Source organism: Hirsutella rhossiliensis (genome assembly GCF_020360975.1).
Source record: "Hirsutella rhossiliensis strain HR02 chromosome Unknown scaffold00003, whole genome shotgun sequence".
In the NCBI taxonomy this organism is placed as follows: Eukaryota; Fungi; Ascomycota; class Sordariomycetes; order Hypocreales; family Ophiocordycipitaceae; genus Hirsutella; species Hirsutella rhossiliensis.
The window spans coordinates 7454406-7474027 of NW_025408669.1; the positions used below are offsets into that span (position 1 = coordinate 7454406).

The 19622-nt window shown below is 55.9% G+C and overlaps 6 protein-coding genes across 6 annotated transcripts; 1 reads left to right on the forward strand and 5 right to left on the reverse strand.

Annotated features, from left to right (window-relative positions):
* Positions 1-288: 288 nt before the first annotated feature.
* Positions 289-1901, reverse strand: HRG_04104 (pyridoxal-phosphate dependent enzyme domain-containing protein; the record flags this gene model as incomplete). Its single annotated transcript, XM_044862575.1, has 2 exons — positions 289-1588; positions 1636-1901. 2 exons carry the CDS (start codon positions 1899-1901, stop codon positions 289-291), a joined length of 1566 nt encoding a protein of 521 aa, XP_044723601.1.
* A 6281-nt stretch (positions 1902-8182) lies between these two features.
* HRG_04105 (peptidase family m28 domain-containing protein) lies at positions 8183-9569 on the forward strand (the record flags this gene model as incomplete). Its single annotated transcript, XM_044862576.1, has 2 exons — positions 8183-9285; positions 9356-9569. 2 exons carry the CDS (start codon positions 8183-8185, stop codon positions 9567-9569), a joined length of 1317 nt encoding a protein of 438 aa, XP_044723602.1.
* Positions 9570-9798: 229 nt separating this feature from the next.
* On the reverse strand, positions 9799-10293 carry HRG_04106 (uncharacterized protein; the record flags this gene model as incomplete). Its single annotated transcript, XM_044862577.1, has 1 exon — positions 9799-10293. One exon carries the CDS (start codon positions 10291-10293, stop codon positions 9799-9801), a length of 495 nt encoding a protein of 164 aa, XP_044723603.1.
* A 715-nt stretch (positions 10294-11008) lies between these two features.
* On the reverse strand, positions 11009-11403 carry HRG_04107 (chitin synthase domain-containing protein; the record flags this gene model as incomplete). The annotated part of the gene is made up of 2 exons (XM_044862578.1): positions 11009-11239; positions 11284-11403. The coding sequence occupies 2 exons, from the start codon at positions 11401-11403 to the stop codon at positions 11009-11011; spliced, it is 351 nt and encodes a 116-aa protein (XP_044723604.1).
* A 3619-nt stretch (positions 11404-15022) lies between these two features.
* HRG_04108 (chitin synthase domain-containing protein) lies at positions 15023-16646 on the reverse strand (the record flags this gene model as incomplete). Its single annotated transcript, XM_044862579.1, has 2 exons — positions 15023-16258; positions 16461-16646. 2 exons carry the CDS (start codon positions 16644-16646, stop codon positions 15023-15025), a joined length of 1422 nt encoding a protein of 473 aa, XP_044723605.1.
* A 1869-nt stretch (positions 16647-18515) lies between these two features.
* On the reverse strand, positions 18516-19622 carry HRG_04109 (polysaccharide deacetylase domain-containing protein; the record flags this gene model as incomplete). Its single annotated transcript, XM_044862580.1, has 2 exons — positions 18516-19278; positions 19357-19622. The coding sequence occupies 2 exons, from the start codon at positions 19620-19622 to the stop codon at positions 18516-18518; spliced, it is 1029 nt and encodes a 342-aa protein (XP_044723606.1).

Genomic DNA, 19622 nt, shown 5'->3' on the forward strand with positions numbered 1-19622 from the left:
TGCAATCACGATGTTTTATGCAGTGCAAGTGCTCATCAGCCTCCATACCCCGATTGCCACCGCTGTCTATGGCCCATATTGTTGGGCTATCTATGCAACTGTACATAGCTGTAGATGTTGAGTCTACTAGCCAACCTTCTAATCCCATAATCCTTGGGTCACCCTCTCTGCGCATCCCCAATAGAACGCTCGGTTGTTGATGTCCAGTCGAATGCTATAGATCAATCACTTGACTAAACGCAATCACAAAATGTTACCAAAAGAACAAGACAAGGAAATACAGTCAGATCATTGCCGCCTGTTAACCATCCAGGTGAGCAGGTCAACCTTGGTCACCACCGCAATGGGCTTGGACAAGGTCTTGGAGTTGCCGTTCTTCTCCGTCACCACGGCAGCGCTGTTCCACTCAAAGAAGCTGCTCAGGGCCGACAGGGGCGTGTCCATTGTGATTTCGACAAACCGTCTCTTGCGCTCGGTCGACGACTGGCCCGTGGCGCCCTGGCGCAGGTCGGTGACAATCTCGTCAAGGCGGCTGAAGTCGAACATGACGTCCTTAACGGGGCTCTGGCCCGTGGCGCGGCCGCGTGAAATGTAGCTGAGCAGGTTGCCCAGCGTCACCAGACCGACCAGTTTGGACGAGGAGAGCACGGGCAGCTGGTCGAAGCCCTTGTCGCGCATCGTCTCAATGGCCTGGGAGCAGGTGGCGTCGGCCGCAACCGAGGTGACGGGCTTCAGACGGAGAGACGCGACCGTAGCGCCTCGGTATGGGTCGGCCGACTTTTCGTGGCCGGCTGTCTGGGCCACGGCGCTGTCGACGGCCTCGACGCCGTTGACGGGCAGTAGGCCGTTGGCGGCCAGCCAGTCGTCGTCGGCAAACTTGGACAGATAGCTTCGGATGCTGTCGGGCAGGATGACGACGACGACATCGCCCTTCTTGAACCCGAAATCCTTGATTGCCTTGAACGCGGCAGCCATGGCGGAGCCGGAGCTGCCACCCACGAGAAGTCCCTCCTCGGAAATGAGGCGCCTGGCGAGGTGGAACGACTCCCGGTCCTCCGTCTTGTACCACTTGTTCACCAGCTGACGGTCGAGGACGTCTGGGACAAAGTCGTATCCGATGCCCTCGACCTGGTAAGACTCGTTGACGTGCTCCTGGTTGAGGGAGTCGGGAAGCGCGAGGATGCTGCCTTGGGGATCGGCGGCGACAATCTTGACGTCCTGGCTGTGCTTCCTGATGCCCCTGGCCAGGCCGGTGATGGTGCCTCCGGTGCCGGCGCCGGCGACGACGGCATCCACCTTGCCACCGGTCTGCTCCCAAATCTCCTCGGCCGTGCCGTACTCGTGGGCGAGGGGGTTGTCCTTGTTGCCGTACTGGTCGAGGATGTGGGCGTTGGGCATCTCCTTTTCGAGGCGGCGAGCGACTCCGATGTGAGACTCGGGGCTGTCCCAGGCGGCCTGGTTGGGGGTGCGGATGATGGTGGCGCCGAGGGCGCGGAGGACCGAGACCTTCTCCGCCGACATCTTTTCCGGCATGGTGATGATGGTCTTGTAGCCTTTGATGGCTCCCACGAGGGCGAGACCGATGCCACTGGGGCTGTCAGCTGGGGTCGAGAGGGGGAGGCCGGCGAGACTCACGTGTTACCACTTGTCGGCTCGATCAGGGTGTCGCCCGGCTTTATCCTGCCGCTCTTCTCGGCCTGCTCGACCATCCTGAGGGCTATCCGGTCCTTGACGCTGCCACCGGCGTTGAATAGCTCGGCCTTGACGTAGACATCGCATTCGACGCCCAGCGACTGCGGCACCTTGTTGAGCCGGACGAGGGGCGTGTTGCCGATGAGCTCCGTGGCGGAGAGGACAGTCGCGGGCTTGCGGCCGGCGTGGGGCAGTACCGAGGTCGCCATGGTGGACGGTTAGCAGCGAGACGTGGGGGACGTGACGACGAGGGTTTTGGAGAGGTTGTTTCTGGCAGGTCAAGGCATGACACGAGTCACTCAATCAAGTGGCGACAAGGTTTTGCGCCCCGCGCCGAAGCCGCGCCTAGCCGCGGGGCTCGGTCGCTTGCGGAAGCCACGACGGGCAGGCGATTAATTATTAGGCGATGCCGGAGGAGGGGGAGCCAATAGAGGCGCGGACCCCCGCGCCTTTAAAGTCGGCGCGGACGTCCGCGCCTGTTATGTAAGCCCAGGCGGAAGATAGTCGGGCCGCCCCCTGACCTGTACTCTCCTTTTCTATTGCATGTGGCAAACTGTCGCACAGAGAGCCAGCCTCATATAGCATACCATCTGCGCTCAGAGTAGTTGTCCGCGGAAGCGATGCTATAATCCGCATATTAAGGTCGAGCGCCTGCATGCGTGGTGCTTGGACCCCATTGAGGCCAAAGCTCAAACGCAGGCTGCATTAAACCTCGCAGGCGGCCTCGGTTACAAGGGTTCTGCACCACGTCCACAAAGCAGGAGTTTCCTTTCCTTTGTGTATAAAGAGCTGCTCACTGTCGTGCACTACAGCTAGCTCTTCAAGATAATTCCAATATGGGGCTTACTGAATTCCCTGACGATTGCCTTCCTCCTGAGGGCCAGTTCGACTCGCGAGAGTCTCTTCTTGCCTCAATTAATGCGTGGGCGGCTCCAAGAGGCTATGCCTTCACCACAGGCAAGTCCACGAGAGACCCGCGGTCCGGAAGACGCACAGTCATATTTGCCTGCGATCGTGGAGGTAGACTTGGGGCTCATACAAGCAAGGACCAGAAGCCAGCTGATCGGCAACGGTCTACAAGCTCCCGTATCACTGGATGCCAGTTTTCCATCAATGCGAAAGAGAGCCTTGATAAGTCGTACTGGTATGTCAGGCATCGCCCAGGCGAGGAGAAGTCGGTCCACAACCATGAGCCCAGTCTGCATATTACAGCACATCCAGCTCATCGTGCCCTCTCCTCAACTGACCAGTCAGCTATTGGGAACCTCTCAAGCGCTGGCATAGCACCAAAGGATATCCGGACATATATGCGCCAGAGCTCTCAGACTGCCCAAGGAGCGACACAGCAAGACATATATAACTGTATCGCACAGCGCAGACGAGAGCTCCTTGCTGGCCAGAGCACAATGCATGCCCTTGCCAATGAGCTTGACAACGAGGGGTTCCAGAGCCGCATACAGCTTGATCATGATGGCCGAGTCACAGCAGTCTTATTCGCACACCCAGCGTCTCTAGGATACCTCAACGCATACCCAGAATTACTACTGCTAGACTGCACATACAAGACGAACAAATATAAGATGCCACTGCTCGATATGATCGGCGTTGATGCCTGTCAGCGGTCATTCTGTATTGCCTTTGCCTTCCTCAGTGGTGAAGACGAAAATGACTATATCTGGGCACTGGACCAACTCCAATCGATATACGAGTTATATGACATTCGCCAGCCATCGGTTATCCTGACAGATCGCTGCCTCGCCTGCATAAACGCAATTTCCCGGTGCTTTCCTGCGTCCAAGTCTCTGCTTTGCATCTGGCATGCGAATAAGGCGGTGCTTAGCTATTGCAAACCAGCTTTCGACCGTGACGATGAGGACTCTAATAGTGATGAGAGGTGGGCTGAGTTCTTTGGGTATTGGCACTCAATCGTGGGCTCGAAAGATGAGGAGACATTTGATCAACAAGTTGAAGAGCTCGAGAAGCGCTTTGTGCCACGATACGTCAAGGAGGTTAGCTACATACGGGAAACCTGGTTGGACCCGTATAAGGAAAAGCTCGTCAAGGCCTGGGTCGATCAATATGCTCACTTCGGCAATGTGGCTACTTCCCGGGTGGAAGGCATCCACGCATTATTGAAGAGTCACCTTAAGAAGTCAACATTAGACCTCTTCGAGGCAACGAGGGCAATCAAGCAAGCTCTCCTCAACCAACTGGCCGAGCTACAAGCCAACCAAGCCAGGCAGCATATACGGATGCCAATTGAGCTCTCTGGAACCGTATATAGCACGGTACGTGGCTGGGTATCACACGAAGCCTTGCGACAGGTTGCAAAGCAACACAAGCGCCTCAACGAGAAAAACACCCCATCTTGCACAGGCAGCTTCACCAAGTCTCGCGGTCTCCCTTGTGCGCACGCATTACAGTCTCTCATAGTGGAAGATCTGCCCCTCCGGCTACAACATTTTCATACACATTGGCGCCTTCGACGGGATAACAAAGAGATTGGTCAGGTCCTCATAGAGCCTCGTCGGCGACTAGACCAACTTGTCGCCGCATCAAGGATATCACAGTCATCCACAGAGCGAGCCAAGTGCATTTGAAGCCATAGAGTCAGATCTACGGCCAAAGGCGCCGCCTACATGCAGCAAATGCCACCAGCAAGGGCACATCATGACATCTCGCAATTGTCCTTTACGCTATAGCGACATACTGCAGCGGGCAGAGGCACGGGCGGCACAGACTGCAGAGACTGCAGCAATTGCAGGGACTGCACAGACTGCACAGACTGTACAGACGGTAGCAGTTCCAGAGACTGCGCAGACTGCAGCAGTCATGGAGAAAATGACAGTTGCAGTCACTACGGTCTCTACAGTCTCTACAGCAATTGCAGAGACTACAGAGACTACAGAGAATCTATTATATGATGACCCACGAGCCATCTATCAGAGGTATGTCAGGAAAGAGACTCTTGGTATAGAGCACAGCCTCGCGGCAGTCTCAAGACCAACCAGGCATACCGAAAGGCAATGGGCTTGCCATTGCGCTACAGCAAGACTGAATATGACTGGTGCCTCGACTGGAAGCAAATGTCAAGGAGCTGCGGCTCGAGGCAATGGACCAAGGTAGAGATGATGGCATACCTTGATTGGGATAAGGCAGAAGAAGAGCGATTAGATGCCCGGGTGGCCGAGGAAATTCAGGTGCAGCCTTTCTCACGAGAAAGAGGTACTGCAGGTATATGGGCTGACTGCGAGAGACTCAGAGGAACAGCAGGCATTTTATTCACATATATAAGTGGTGATGATGCCGGCGATGCGAAAATGTGAGGCAGATCGTGAGATCACCGACATGCACCGGCGTGTAGCACTGTAGCTGGCCAATTTTAAGGCGGTGAACTTCCGCGCACCCTCCTTGCCACGCAACAGCGGCGCCCTTTGCGTCACGTCAATCTACCAAATAGGGAAGGCTATGGGTTCGAACCTAAGGGATATCCTCCTTTGCAATTAATTGAAGCTATATGTATGCAGCAAGCATGCTGTATCAGTGAGGCCGACTGCGAGCGCAGTTGGCGGCGGCCCAAATGGCCTGCCAGGCTTACATAACAGGCGCGGACGTCCGCGCCGACTTTAAAACGCGGGGTCCGCGCCTCTAACGTAATCCACCCCTTCCCGGTCAGACCCCTACTCGGTCAAAAATTCCCACCGACTAGACCCGCACCTTACGCGAGACAAACGGAGCACAATACCACGACATATTTACTCCAAGAGACAAGTAACTCGATTAGGACTATCTATTACACGTACGGGCAGTGTGTTCAAAAGACCTGCACTTACTACACCGTGGTGGTGCACGCTGTCTTGGGACACTCAGCTCTTCTATAAGTCGTTGGTCCCTCCCCTTCTTCCCGCCGTCGCTTGGCCCGCTCATCTTCCTTTGCTCTCTGTTTCTTGACCCGCTCCTCTTCCTTTTCTCGCCGTAGCTTGAACCATTCCTCGTTCTCTTGTCGCCGTCGCTCGGCCCGCTCTTCTCCTTCTTGTCGTCGCTTGGCGCTCCTCGTCCTTCTCTCGCCGGCGCTTAGTCCTCTCCTCTTCTTCCACTCTCCGTCGCTTAACCCGCTCTTCTTCTTCTTCTCTCCGTTGCTTTATCCTAACCGTGCCCTCTGCAACCGATAGAGTACCGCCGTCGCCAATGTATTCACGGCGCTGTTCTTTCTCTGCTTTCGCCGCTGGTTTTCTGACCGAAGTTGCCGGTTTTCGTCGGCAAGGAGGGCGGCGCTGTGCATGGCCATTTGACATCCTTTGATAAGCTGGTTGATAGCTTGTGAAACTGGCGAGTCTGTATTTTGTGGCCGGCGTTGAAGAAGCCTTTCGGCGTGAGTGGTAAGCTGGTTGACGTTATGCGGAGTCTTGGCTGCTTCAGGCTCTTGTTGGGACTTGGAGTATTCTTGTCGCCGTGATCGTTACCGACTTTGTCAACCTGAACTTGTAACCGCGATAATACTCTGTTTGGGTCAAACGGAAAAAGGCCTGTTGCCATAAATCCGCTTCGGATATTCGACGGCGAAAGTGCTTGTCGGCGAGCGTCTAAGTACATGGGAAGGAAGTCCTGCTTGTCGATATGATGGATCCCAGCGAGCATTTTCTCTTGAACCTTTCGGCCGTATATGGTTTTCAACGGCGAAAAGCACCCGACATCAAGAGGCTGCAAGAGATGTGAGGAATGTGCAGGCATTTGGAGTACTACGATGGAATTGGCCGTACAGTACTTGTCAAATTCCGGCGTGACGTGACTGCCGTGCCCGTCGAGAATAAGAAGTCGATGCGTACCAACCGTACGGCGCCGTGTATTCGGATCAAAGACTTCCTTTAACCAATTCAAAGCAAGGTCGTCGGAAGTCCAGCCATTCTCACTAACGGCGATATGCCAGTCATCGGGCACTCTGATTCGTACCAGCTTGCTTGGTGTAACTTGCCCTGGAAGATAACCTTCGCCGGTAAAGCCCAACCTTGGCAGTTGATAGACTCGATCACAGTAACCCATTCTCGATTTCCAGGCTGCGTGAGTACTGCCCGACCTCGCCGGTCAGACCGGGTAAGGACTCTCGCCGTTGCAGCGACTCCATTTGAAACCCCGTCTCATCAAAGTTATAGACATCCTCGTCAAGAATCCCCATTTCTGTTTCGTCGCCGCGACTCGATCGTACCATCCTTGGATCTTTTGGGGGTCTTCGCATTTGGCTCGTTGGTAGTCGTATCGGCGAGAGTACTTTGCCTTGATTTCGCCGTGGCGGCCAACAAACTTCCGCACCCAGTTTTCCCCGACAGGATCTTTGCCTCGCTCGGAAAGCAATAAGTTGGCCATCCGACGAGTGTAAGCCACTGTCGGCGGCATCCTCGCTCGTCCATCGACAAGATCCATTGTACCAGGGCAGTCTCTTCCGTCGCCGTCAACTTCAGGTTGTTCATCTGAGCGTCGCGTCGGCGAATGACACCGCGCAGTCGATCAGATACTGTCGATTGAGGACGTCGTATGCGGCCGCAGCCTTGCGGGTACTTTTGAATTGGCCCTGCTGATAGGCCCTGACGGCGAGCAGGACCCGTTCTTCGCGTGGAACCGATTGGTCTCCCGTTGCCGTCATAGTGCTCGGTTTGTCTTGCCATAAGTGTGGGTCGCCGCGTGGAGACTTTTTCTGACCGAGTAGGGGGTCTGACCGGGAAGGGGGTGGATTACGTTATTGGCTCCCCGGAGGAGGAGCCGGCTTAGTCAACTCGTTGCACCCCGGAGCTCGGCGAAAATGCCGCCGAGCCGGAGCTGTTCCACCGACTACTTGAAATAGCCTCATTTTCATCGTCATCCATGGCATGATGGCTGGGGGCCTGGCTGCAGCCCTATGGGCACCAAGTCGGCATGGACAGTGCCACCAGGAAGCCTTGGCCCGCCTAGATGAGTTAACCTACTGTCAAGTTGGTAAAACTACCGCCACGCCAGGCAAAAGCAGTGGCACCGCCGGTGGAGGGGCTATTGAGTATTGACGCGTATTACAAGTCCATTCTCCGCTCTGGCAGGGACTTATAATACGTGTCAACAACACCGGCACGGGGGATGCCCCTGTTTTGCCTGGTGTGGCGGTAATTTTACCAACTTGACAGACCCTCCAAACAGCGACACGAGCCCTTGGACTTGCGCTGGGCCATGCATCCCGGGCTTCTCCAAACAAGCTTCTGGTTAATTAAACCTCTTCTGCCGTCTTGTGGAAGAAGCCTAAATGCTTATTCGCACTAGACACTTGGCTAAAGGGCTGGCTGCGCAGATACGACAGAGCCCACGCTGTAGTGACGTTGCTATTTAAGATATCCGCCCAATATCAGGATGGCGCTTATATTTCTTCTCCCGTACTCATCTCTTGTGTTCTTTATTCCGCACATTTCCTGTTCACCCCCTTCCTCGTCTTCCGAAGCACCCAAGCGCTCGGTTCCGCCTCATTGCCAACATGAAGCTCATCCGCAACGTCCTTTGGATCGCCCTGCTTGCCGCCGGTGGAGCCGAAAGCCAGAGACCAATCCTCTATCCTGGAGATGTGTCCAAGGAAATCTCTTGGAAAGAACTTACATGGCACATCGAGGCCTTCACCCGCTTTGCGAAAGTCGAGGGAAGCCGCTCTTTGGGAACCTTGGCCTTTCTCCTGTCTGCAGATTACACCGTTCGGGGAATCAACCACTGTGGGACTTTCGCCAAGCTTGAGATCCGGAAACACCATTTTATCTATTCAAATACAAGCAGCATCTCGCTCAAGGGCCCGGACGGCGACCCTGTGAACGTCACTTCGGTGAAATACAACACCCGCACGTGGTCTAAAGGCTTCCGCTCAGCCCTCGCCGCAGCCCCGGTCGATGAAAAGCGCGGATCCGGCTGCTTCGAGGACCAGTGGAAGGGTATCAAGTTGAAGGGGAGAATAGCTCTCATCAAGGGGGGACATTGCAAGATTGCTGACAAAGTTGCGCTGGCCAAGGAGCGTGGAGCCGGAGCCGTCATCTTGTATGACCAGCCTCCTCGCTCGGCGCTCAGTTCCGAAACAGCCGGCAAGATGATCCCTGTTGCTGTCGTCGACGTCAAAGTGGGCCAGAAGTGGAGCGAGCGGCTCGGGGCTGGTGAGAAGCTCAAGGTCAAGCTGAAGGTGGAAGCGACGAACGAGAAGCTCGAGGCGTTCAACATGATCGTCGACACAGCAGTCGGCAGCCCAGACGATGTCATAATGCTTGGCGCTCGCCTTGACAGCACGGCTGGTCCTGGGATCAACGACAATGCCTCTGGCAGTTCTGCACTCATTGAGATATTGCGAAGGATTCACGTCTACAAGGGCCACTCAAGGCGAATTAGATTCGCATTTTGGGGAGGGGAAATGGGGTCGGCACAGTATTTGGCTCAACTCAACGAGACAGAGGCCGCCAAGATCAGGATTTACATGGACATCAACACGATTGGAACTCACAACCCGACTTGGACGGTGTTTAGCGATGACGCCAAGGACAGGTTCGCCAGCAAGGTTCTCTTCAACTATCTCAAGGACACAGGAGGGGTCAACGTCACATACAGGTAGTCTCAACCCGCTTTCCCCTGAACACGTTGGTGGAGACGACGACTAATGAAGACGACTTGGAATCAGCGAGCCCAAGAACAATTCCGACTCGGCGCCTTTCCGAAGGCGGGGAATTCCCTGCACCGGCATTACCACAGGCGCCGATAGTTGCCAGAATTTGGCCTGTGATACTCTAACGAATATCAACATGGAGGCTATATACCTAGCTACACAAGCCGCCACTTTCGGAGCTGCCAGGCTTGCCACCCCGGGACGGACCAAGACGAGCTTGAGCGACTAGAGCAGGAAGAAGTGTCGAAGAGTCTCGCCGATGTACCAGGCATGTAGGGGGCGGATTTGCGCTACGACTGTGGAAGGAACGGGCAGCTGGGGGCGATGACCGGTGGTTGCGATGGTGCGTAAATGGGAACAAGCTCAAGATACCTTAGGTAGTTGATCGAGTTGCCCGTTTCCTGTCAGTTCTCTGTGTTGCGAGCCGCAAGAAACGTCCGTAACGCAGGACACATATGTCAGGTGTAGACACGCCGAAGATTTTGCGGTTTCCTCGGGTTCTTGATTGGGATTGCTTTATATGTCGGATAGCGGGCGCCGCCTGGGATGAACTCAGCTACTGGGGGCGGATAACGCGGCGTCTTGGGTCGATGCTTTGAGGACAGGCTGTCTGCAGACAAAGGCTCAGCGTAGGTGTCGCTATAGTAATAGTACGTGTAGTCGACAGCGGGCACCGCGCGTGCCTTCCGTCGATGGGCCCAGCAGATGCCGCCGGCCAGAAAGACGACGGCGACGGCAGCGATGGATCCCAAGATAGCGCCGAGCTGCAGACTGGACAGACCGGGTTGAGCCCCGTAGATGTGGGCGTCGGGACGCACAGTGCTGGCGGGGGCAAGGGTGACGACGGTGGTGAGGGTCGTGGCTTGGCGGAGAATGGTTTGGGTGACGACGTGCTGTTGCTGACGGGCCGCGAGGGCGAGAAGAGGCGATGGTTTGTCTGTGGGGGAGGACATGGGAGGCTTTACTTGGGGGGGAGATTAGGGGAATGGCGTTTGGCTGGTGCGCGTGGATGGTCTGGCCAGCGAGATTCGCTTGCGGGAGAACAAAGGGCATTGCCCCGATGGGATCGTGTCGAGCAGACGCTCTTGATGATATAAGTCAAATGGTGCTCAATGAGTCGTGACAGCCGCCTCTCGGACACCATGCAGGCTGGTGAGGGGAACCAAGCTTGACGAAGCGCACCCCTCTCTCCAGACCCAGACGCCGTTGGTTGCGCAACACAAGGCGTGAGAGCAGACTTGGTCGAGATGGCATCCTTTGGGAAGAATGTGTCATGTGCGGCTTCCGGAGCCGCACCCGCTGCGTGGTCACATGCGAGTGTGGTGGTGGGCCAATGGTGGCGGGAGCTGGAGATGCAGTTGGCTCAAGTCGCATCCAACGCCTCACGCTAGCTTCCGCTGCCTATCCAGTCGAGCTAGCCATGACGGCCCGCGGCAGAGGGTGTGTTGCTGCCTTTCAAGGCTGCCGCGTGGGTATCCAGTCCAGAGCGGTTCTTGTTGCTTCCGCCTAGAGACAACGTGGGAGGTGGTTGAAGGAGCCAGAGCACACTGGCGGCAACAGCGGCACCGGTATTTATGGAGGGACATGACGGCGGACAAGCCGAGTCTCCGAGGGCCATGGATTCTCTCCATCCGTCGGCCTCACCCCGAGTGCTGGCGCCATGATTTATCAATGCGTCCCACGTCCACCAAGAGCGTCGCCGTCACGGTCGTCGTCACCGCCCGCGACGACCTCCCTCGTCTTTCCCCATGAAATGTCGTCCGATTTGATGAGGGAATAAACCAAGACGATGATGTTCATGAATGGTGACGTGAAAAGGTGGAGGACGAAGCCGACCATGTATTGGAAACGCTCGAGGTTGTTGCGCGGAAGCCAGAGGACGATCAAGAACGAATAGACCTGCGGTGAGTTCGTTAGCCGGCCTGAGTATACTGGACGTGTACAGACGATGGATGCAGCCTCTCATCAACATGACATGAGGCCTGAACTTCTGAAGAGGAACTGGAGGCATCGAGGATCCTCGGGGTGGAAGATGAGTCAGCCAAGTAGGCGCCCTTAGTCATCACCACCCCATTCCGGGGAGCCAATAGAGGCGCGGACCCCCGCGCCTTTAAAGTCGGCGCGGACGTCCGGGAGCCAATAGAGGCGCGGACCCCCGCGCCTTTAAAGTCGGCGCGGACGTCCGCGCCTGTTATGTAAGCCCAGGCGGAAGATAGTCGGGCCGCCCCCTGACCTGTACTCTCCTTTTCTATTGCATGTGGCAAACTGTCGCACAGAGAGCCAGCCTCATATAGCATACCATCTGCGCTCAGAGTAGTTGTCCGCGGAAGCGATGCTATAATCCGCATATTAAGGTCGAGCGCCTGCATGCGTGGTGCTTGGACCCCATTGAGGCCAAAGCTCAAACGCAGGCTGCATTAAACCTCGCAGGCGGCCTCGGTTACAAGGGTTCTGCACCACGTCCACAAAGCAGGAGTTTCCTTTCCTTTGTGTATAAAGAGCTGCTCACTGTCGTGCACTACAGCTAGCTCTTCAAGATAATTCCAATATGGGGCTTACTGAATTCCCTGACGATTGCCTTCCTCCTGAGGGCCAGTTCGACTCGCGAGAGTCTCTTCTTGCCTCAATTAATGCGTGGGCGGCTCCAAGAGGCTATGCCTTCACCACAGGCAAGTCCACGAGAGACCCGCGGTCCGGAAGACGCACAGTCATATTTGCCTGCGATCGTGGAGGTAGACTTGGGGCTCATACAAGCAAGGACCAGAAGCCAGCTGATCGGCAACGGTCTACAAGCTCCCGTATCACTGGATGCCAGTTTTCCATCAATGCGAAAGAGAGCCTTGATAAGTCGTACTGGTATGTCAGGCATCGCCCAGGCGAGGAGAAGTCGGTCCACAACCATGAGCCCAGTCTGCATATTACAGCACATCCAGCTCATCGTGCCCTCTCCTCAACTGACCAGTCAGCTATTGGGAACCTCTCAAGCGCTGGCATAGCACCAAAGGATATCCGGACATATATGCGCCAGAGCTCTCAGACTGCCCAAGGAGCGACACAGCAAGACATATATAACTGTATCGCACAGCGCAGACGAGAGCTCCTTGCTGGCCAGAGCACAATGCATGCCCTTGCCAATGAGCTTGACAACGAGGGGTTCCAGAGCCGCATACAGCTTGATCATGATGGCCGAGTCACAGCAGTCTTATTCGCACACCCAGCGTCTCTAGGATACCTCAACGCATACCCAGAATTACTACTGCTAGACTGCACATACAAGACGAACAAATATAAGATGCCACTGCTCGATATGATCGGCGTTGATGCCTGTCAGCGGTCATTCTGTATTGCCTTTGCCTTCCTCAGTGGTGAAGACGAAAATGACTATATCTGGGCACTGGACCAACTCCAATCGATATACGAGTTATATGACATTCGCCAGCCATCGGTTATCCTGACAGATCGCTGCCTCGCCTGCATAAACGCAATTTCCCGGTGCTTTCCTGCGTCCAAGTCTCTGCTTTGCATCTGGCATGCGAATAAGGCGGTGCTTAGCTATTGCAAACCAGCTTTCGACCGTGACGATGAGGACTCTAATAGTGATGAGAGGTGGGCTGAGTTCTTTGGGTATTGGCACTCAATCGTGGGCTCGAAAGATGAGGAGACATTTGATCAACAAGTTGAAGAGCTCGAGAAGCGCTTTGTGCCACGATACGTCAAGGAGGTTAGCTACATACGGAAACCTGGTTGGACCCGTATAAGGAAAAGCTCGTCAAGGCCTGGGTCGATCAATATGCTCACTTCGGCAATGTGGCTACTTCCCGGGTGGAAGGCATCCACGCATTATTGAAGAGTCACCTTAAGAAGTCAACATTAGACCTCTTCGAGGCAACGAGGGCAATCAAGCAAGCTCTCCTCAACCAACTGGCCGAGCTACAAGCCAACCAAGCCAGGCAGCATATACGGATGCCAATTGAGCTCTCTGGAACCGTATATAGCACGGTACGTGGCTGGGTATCACACGAAGCCTTGCGACAGGTTGCAAAGCAACACAAGCGCCTCAACGAGAAAAACACCCCATCTTGCACAGGCAGCTTCACCAAGTCTCGCGGTCTCCCTTGTGCGCACGCATTACAGTCTCTCATAGTGGAAGATCTGCCCTCCGGCTACAACATTTTCATACACATTGGCGCCTTCGACGGGATAACAAAGAGATTGGTCAGGTCCTCATAGAGCCTCGTCGGCGACTAGACCAACTTGTCGCCGCATCAAGGATATCACAGTCATCCACACAGCGCGAGCCAAGTGCATTTGAAGCCATAGAGTCAGATCTACGGCCAAAGGCGCCGCCTACATGCAGCAAATGCCACCAGCAAGGGCACATCATGACATCTCGCAATTGTCCTTTACGCTATAGCGACATACTGCAGCGGGCAGAGGCACGGGCGGCACAGACTGCAGAGACTGCAGCAATTGCAGGGACTGCACAGACTGCACAGACTGTACAGACGGTAGCAGTTCCAGAGACTGCGCAGACTGCAGCAGTCATGGAGAAAATGACAGTTGCAGTCACTACGGTCTCTACAGTCTCTACAGCAATTGCAGAGACTACAGAGACTACAGAGAATCTATTATATGATGACCCACGAGCCATCTATCAGAGGTATGTCAGGAAAGAGACTCTTGGTATAGAGCACAGCCTCGCGGCAGTCTCAAGACCAACCAGGCATACCGAAAGGCAATGGGCTTGCCATTGCGCTACAGCAAGACTGAATATGACTGGTGCCTCGACTGGAAGCAAATGTCAAGGAGCTGCGGCTCGAGGCAATGGACCAAGGTAGAGATGATGGCATACCTTGATTGGGATAAGGCAGAAGAAGAGCGATTAGATGCCCGGGTGGCCGAGGAAATTCAGGTGCAGCCTTTCTCACGAGAAAGAGGTACTGCAGGTATATGGGCTGACTGCGAGAGAGACTCAGAGGAACAGCAGGCATTTTATTCACATATATAAGTGGTGATGATGCCGGCGATGCGAAAATGTGAGGCAGATCGTGAGATCACCGACATGCACCGGCGTGTAGCACTGTAGCTGGCCAATTTTAAGGCGGTGAACTTCCCGCGCACCCTCCTTGCCACGCAACAGCGGCGCCCTTTGCGTCACGTCAATCTACCAAATAGGGAAGGCTATGGGTTCGAACCCTAAGGGATATCCTCCTTTGCAATTAATTGAAGCTATATGTATGCAGCAAGCATGCTGTATCGGTGAGGCCGACTGCGAGCGCAGTTGGCGGCGGCCCAAATGGCCTGCCAGGCTTACATAACAGGCGCGGACGTCCGCGCCGACTTTAAAGGCGCGGGGGTCCGCGCCTCTATTGGCTCCCCCCATTCCGGGAGCCTCAACTTCATCCCACATCATCACAACATCTCTTCAATCAAGCCTGAACGACTCACGTATCGAAGCAGCAACACGCTGATGAGTCCCAGAAAGAGGCCTTCGCGGAACAGCTCTCGGCCTCGACGGACCACATGCACGACGAGCTGGGCCACGGCCGCCATGATAAAAGGGGTAATGGCCCACGTGGTCACGGCAACCAAGCTCTGAATCCTCTCCACGAGAATGATGCCGGGCCGGAAGATCATGACCCACTCGTTGCTGACGCTCCCAAGGGCCCACCTCTTCCGCTGCTACAGAAAGACGCGCCAGCTCTGCGGCACAACGGTAAAGGCCTTTGCCCCCAGAGCCTGCGCCGTCTGCCGGTCGGGGTGGAGGCTGAAGATGAGGGACGCGTGGATGCTGTCTTCCGAGTAACTGCCCATGATCTGCTTCGTGAGGACGTCGTTGGGCTTGGGACAGTAGCCGAAGCGCTCGCGAAGCACGGCATCGCCAAACGTCGCCTCCTGGACTCGCAGGAGCTGGCAACAGCCGGGCAGGCAGTTGACCTTGCCTGTGATGCGCGACTGGAACATGCGCCGCAACCCCTGAGTCTGCGAGTACTCCACCGATTGGTACAGCGACCAGAGCCCAAAGTTTCTCCCGGCGTAGTCGACGCAAACATGGCCGCACACCCCGACGAGCTGCGGCCGCCGTCGGATGGCCCGCATCATCTCGGCCACACAGTGCTCATCGAACACGGTGTCGGCGTCCATGCCTACCAGGTAGTCGACCTGGTCCACGCCATTCTGCACCAGTGTCTGGCAAACGTAGTCGAAGAGCTCGTTGCTGAACATGGTGACGGCGTTTTGGGTCCTCTGCCTAAAGTGAAAGAGCAGTGAACGCGCAGCGCAAAGCGAATCTCGCTTCCCCTGGCGATATCTCTTGGCCATCAGGATATACGGCACACCCTTGTATCGACCCGTCTGTGTCTTGACCGGCATCAAGAGTCCGTCCCGCGCTCGGTATCCGTTTTCGAACATTTTTTCTTCGCCGCGCTCTAGGACGTCTTCCGTCAGGTAAGCCTGAGTTGTCTTGTCCATGCCCGGCCCCCGTACGTTACCGTCGACAACGACGAGTATGACCCTTGGATGAATATCGAGACCATTTTGTGCGACGAGTGAGTCCAGAGATCTCGTCAGCTCCTCGCGCGTTTCATTGTAACACGGGAGAAGCAGCACCAGTTTCTCCGGGGCCGTCGGTCGTGCTCCCGCCCCCCTCCTCTCCCGCCGGCGCCGGCAAACGCGCAGGGTCCTCGTGAATAGAAAGTGGCCCGCGATGCAGACAATCATGAAGGCCTGCAGCGCCGTGTTGGTGCTGAGGAGGACGACGGAGAGGTAGTAGACCTGCCAGAAGCGCAGGGAGACGTATATTAGGGCTCCGTTTAACAGCGCCAGCCCGACGATGAGGCTCCATTTCTGGAGGCGAAGCAGGCCCTTGGACACGCGCTCCAGCTCCTCGTCGGCATTCCACCGCAACTTGGCCTCTTCCTGCGAGAGGGATGAGGAAAACGACAGGGTCGAGTCGGCCCCTGCGGACGGCCACGAGACGTTGGAGAGGGGAGTGTGTGATCGGGGTTGCAGGCTACTGTTGCTTCTGCGTCCAAGCGACTGCAGCAGTACAGACAGGCATGGAGCCTTGTCAACCGCTGACCTCGATTGTACCGTCAAGTTTGTGGCTGGGCCTACATACCGAGTCCCGAGAGCCGGGATACGTGGCGGATCTCAGCTTTCCGAGAGAGACTGGCGGTGGCAAATGCTCTCGCGGATTATCTTTCTCTGGTTGATTGTCTCTCTCCAGCGGCCTGTCCGTTTCCAACGGTGTCGACGGTGCGAGAGGAACGTCCTTTGTCTTGGGCGACTTGGTGAGCTTGGCCATGATGAGTTGTATATATAGTCTAGGGTTGATGTCTAATTCGAAAAAAATAGCAAACGAACAAGAACAGAAGCGGCTGAGTTTTAATAGTGTGTGTTATCAACGAAAGATTACTGCGTGAGGGACGGAGCAGAAAGCGAGGGACGAGGAAGCAAGTGTCAAGCTTCAAACGAGCGATGTCCAGACATGCATGCCCAGATCGAATGGCACGAAAGACAAGTGATGATCCAAAGGGCGAGGTCTTAAAGCTTGGAATAGTCCCATTGCTCCAGTTGAATGGCCTCAGTTGGCTACACGACATGAATCTATCCAAGTGCATGTAATGGGAAAGCCTAGTCATCCTTCGCGCCGTTGTGGACGGATACACTGAGCCCATTACGAAACGATATGCTCTTTTTGGCCCCCTTCCCGGAGCCCTCTATGCACTGTATCGGGTCTTGAAGCCACGGCGGTGAGAGGTGCGCTTGACCAAGCCCCTGATATGAGCGGCGGCATATTCGAGGGAGTAGCATGCGAAGAGGCTGCAGCTTCGGGTGAGTGTCTATCAACCGCCTTGGAGCGATGGCTGGAAGTGAGGGAGAGTCTCTGGTCGGAACCCGGATGGATACGACGTGACGCAAGTGAATCGGAAGAGCATCTGTTTACCTGGAAGGCGGAATGACTTTGTTAACTGTGGCTACGCAGCTTTCGGAACGAATCTCGGGAGGACGACATGGCCCGGTCGACCTTGGTTTCCGGGCTTGCTGCAAGGAGGGCTGGCACAGGCTTGACTGGCCGGGCGAGGCCGTAGAAAGCTCCGCACATGATCCATTCACTTATTGGTGCGTCATCGCGGGGAACGAAGAAGTTGTCGTGGGCCTTCGTGTCGTGATGGCGTCGACGAACTGGGCTCTTGCCACCCGGCTGCGTTGCAGTCGTTACACGGTTCGTATCATGCACGAAATAGCACCTGAAGGCTGCTGTTGGTGGCGAATAGGGTGCAACGAGAACATGCAAGCCGTGGTATCCCGATGAATGCTGCGACTTTGGTGTTTTGGTTCATACAAAGGCGAGGAGGATGCGCTGAGAATACGACAATATCTGCATGATTCAAGTCACCACTGCATAGAGTGGTATCTGTGCCTTTTGTCTCACGTTTCAGTTAAAGCTATGGATACAAGACGGAAATCTGTGCCATGCTCCAGAGATGCATGATATCTGCTGCAACCGGGGCCGAGGCCGTGTAAGACAGGTCAAATCCCACAAGCACCTTTTGCGCAGACCCGCGGCGCAAGTCTGCAGATGCTCGCTCAGCGATACGAAGGACTCTACATATCAACATGCAAGTACCGCAGCCGGCAGTGCCGTGTCTCTGGCTCCAACTCTAGTGACTTACACGCCGCTCTTGAGCCTTTCGGAACCGCAACCTGTCGGGACGGTGAGCTCCGTACATTCTGCACGGCGCCGGCAGCTTGTTGAACCCAAGAACGCTGCACCTCGACCGTTCTGGCCAAGGCATCGCTCGCATGTGCAAGCACCGCCGTGACACAGCAGGCCTGCGGGTGAGACATGGTGCACAAGACGTCGGCGTGATCCGGGCTGCTTGCGGTCCTGTGCCACGGGTGTTCCGGCCAAGACGGGGAGACGAAAACGGAGCGCGTCCACGAGCTTAACCGGCTCAGACTGTACCAGGTAATTACTGTGCAAAGCTCCATTATCCAATATCCTCGACGTGCTCGTAGGCCTGCCCCGGAATGAGGGAGAAAACAAAGTTCCGACCAATGCTTCGCTCGACTTGCACACATCCACCATCGTCTGCGGTCCGTAACCAGTCAATGAGAGCTTCCGCATTCCCATTCGCCAAACTTTCCTTGCTCCTTGGATACGACCCCCTCACGCCTTGCGGTACCAGTTCTCTTTCGGATCGCCAAGACACTCGCCCACCGTCAGGAGCTCGTAGCCCCGGTTCCGCGCCTCGTTGACCATGTATGCCGTGAGGTTGGCCACGCTCTGATAGTGCACGTCGTGCGCCAGCACAATGTACCCCTGGGCATTCGCGTCCCGGCCCACGGCGTCGCTGAACCTGGCCCTGGAGTTGGCGATGAGGGCCGGGTCGTCGTTTTCGTAGTCCTTGGTGTCGCTGTTCGCCGAGATTATATGGTATCCGTATTCCTCAAGAAAGGCGCGGCATGAGCTGCCGCAGTCCAGATACGGCGGCCGAAAGTACGTCGGGAAGAAGCCGAGGATGTTTCGAAAAGCCATTTCGTTGAACATGACTTCCGTCCTGCGAACCGCCGGGCCGAGGTCGCGGTTCTCGTGCCGCTCAAACATGAGCAGCGCGTCCAAAGACCGGTGAGTCCACGTGTGGCTTCCCAGCTGGTGCCCTGCGCCGTGCATTCGCCTCAGCACTTGGGGATAGCCGCTGCTCTCCTCGTCAATGTGGCCCTTTCCGTTTCCATTTCCCGTGATGAAGAAGGTGGCCTTGACTTTGAGCTCGTCCAAGAGATCGAGCAGCTGGCTGGTGTATTCCCCCGGGCCATCGTCATAGGTGAGGGCCATGGTCCCCGGCCTGCACTGGTCGATGATGGCGCCATACGGGACGTTGCCGATCAAGGGCCGAGGGATCCTGTCCGTGTCTGCCCCCTTTGGAGCAAAGCTAGCATCACTCAGCTGCCTGCCCCTCCTTCTCTGCGTAAACTCGGTGGTCCCGGCTCAGAGGCTTTCGGTTACTTACAAGGTATCGCAAGAATCGCTATACTCGAGCTGGCATTGTGATCCTTTGCAGTAGTCTTTCGAGTCGCCGCAATAGCCCGCCTCGGAGCAGCATTTATGAGGAGGGCAGCGTCCCGGGCTTACGCTGTCGAGGCCGCACCGATTGTACGGATCTGGAGGCGTCTCTCCATCTTGGAGAGGCACGGGTGGCTGGATCCCGACAACGACCGTGGATACGGAGGAGAGGAGGGAGACGTATGTGAGTCTCTGGGCGAGTCCCAACCTCAT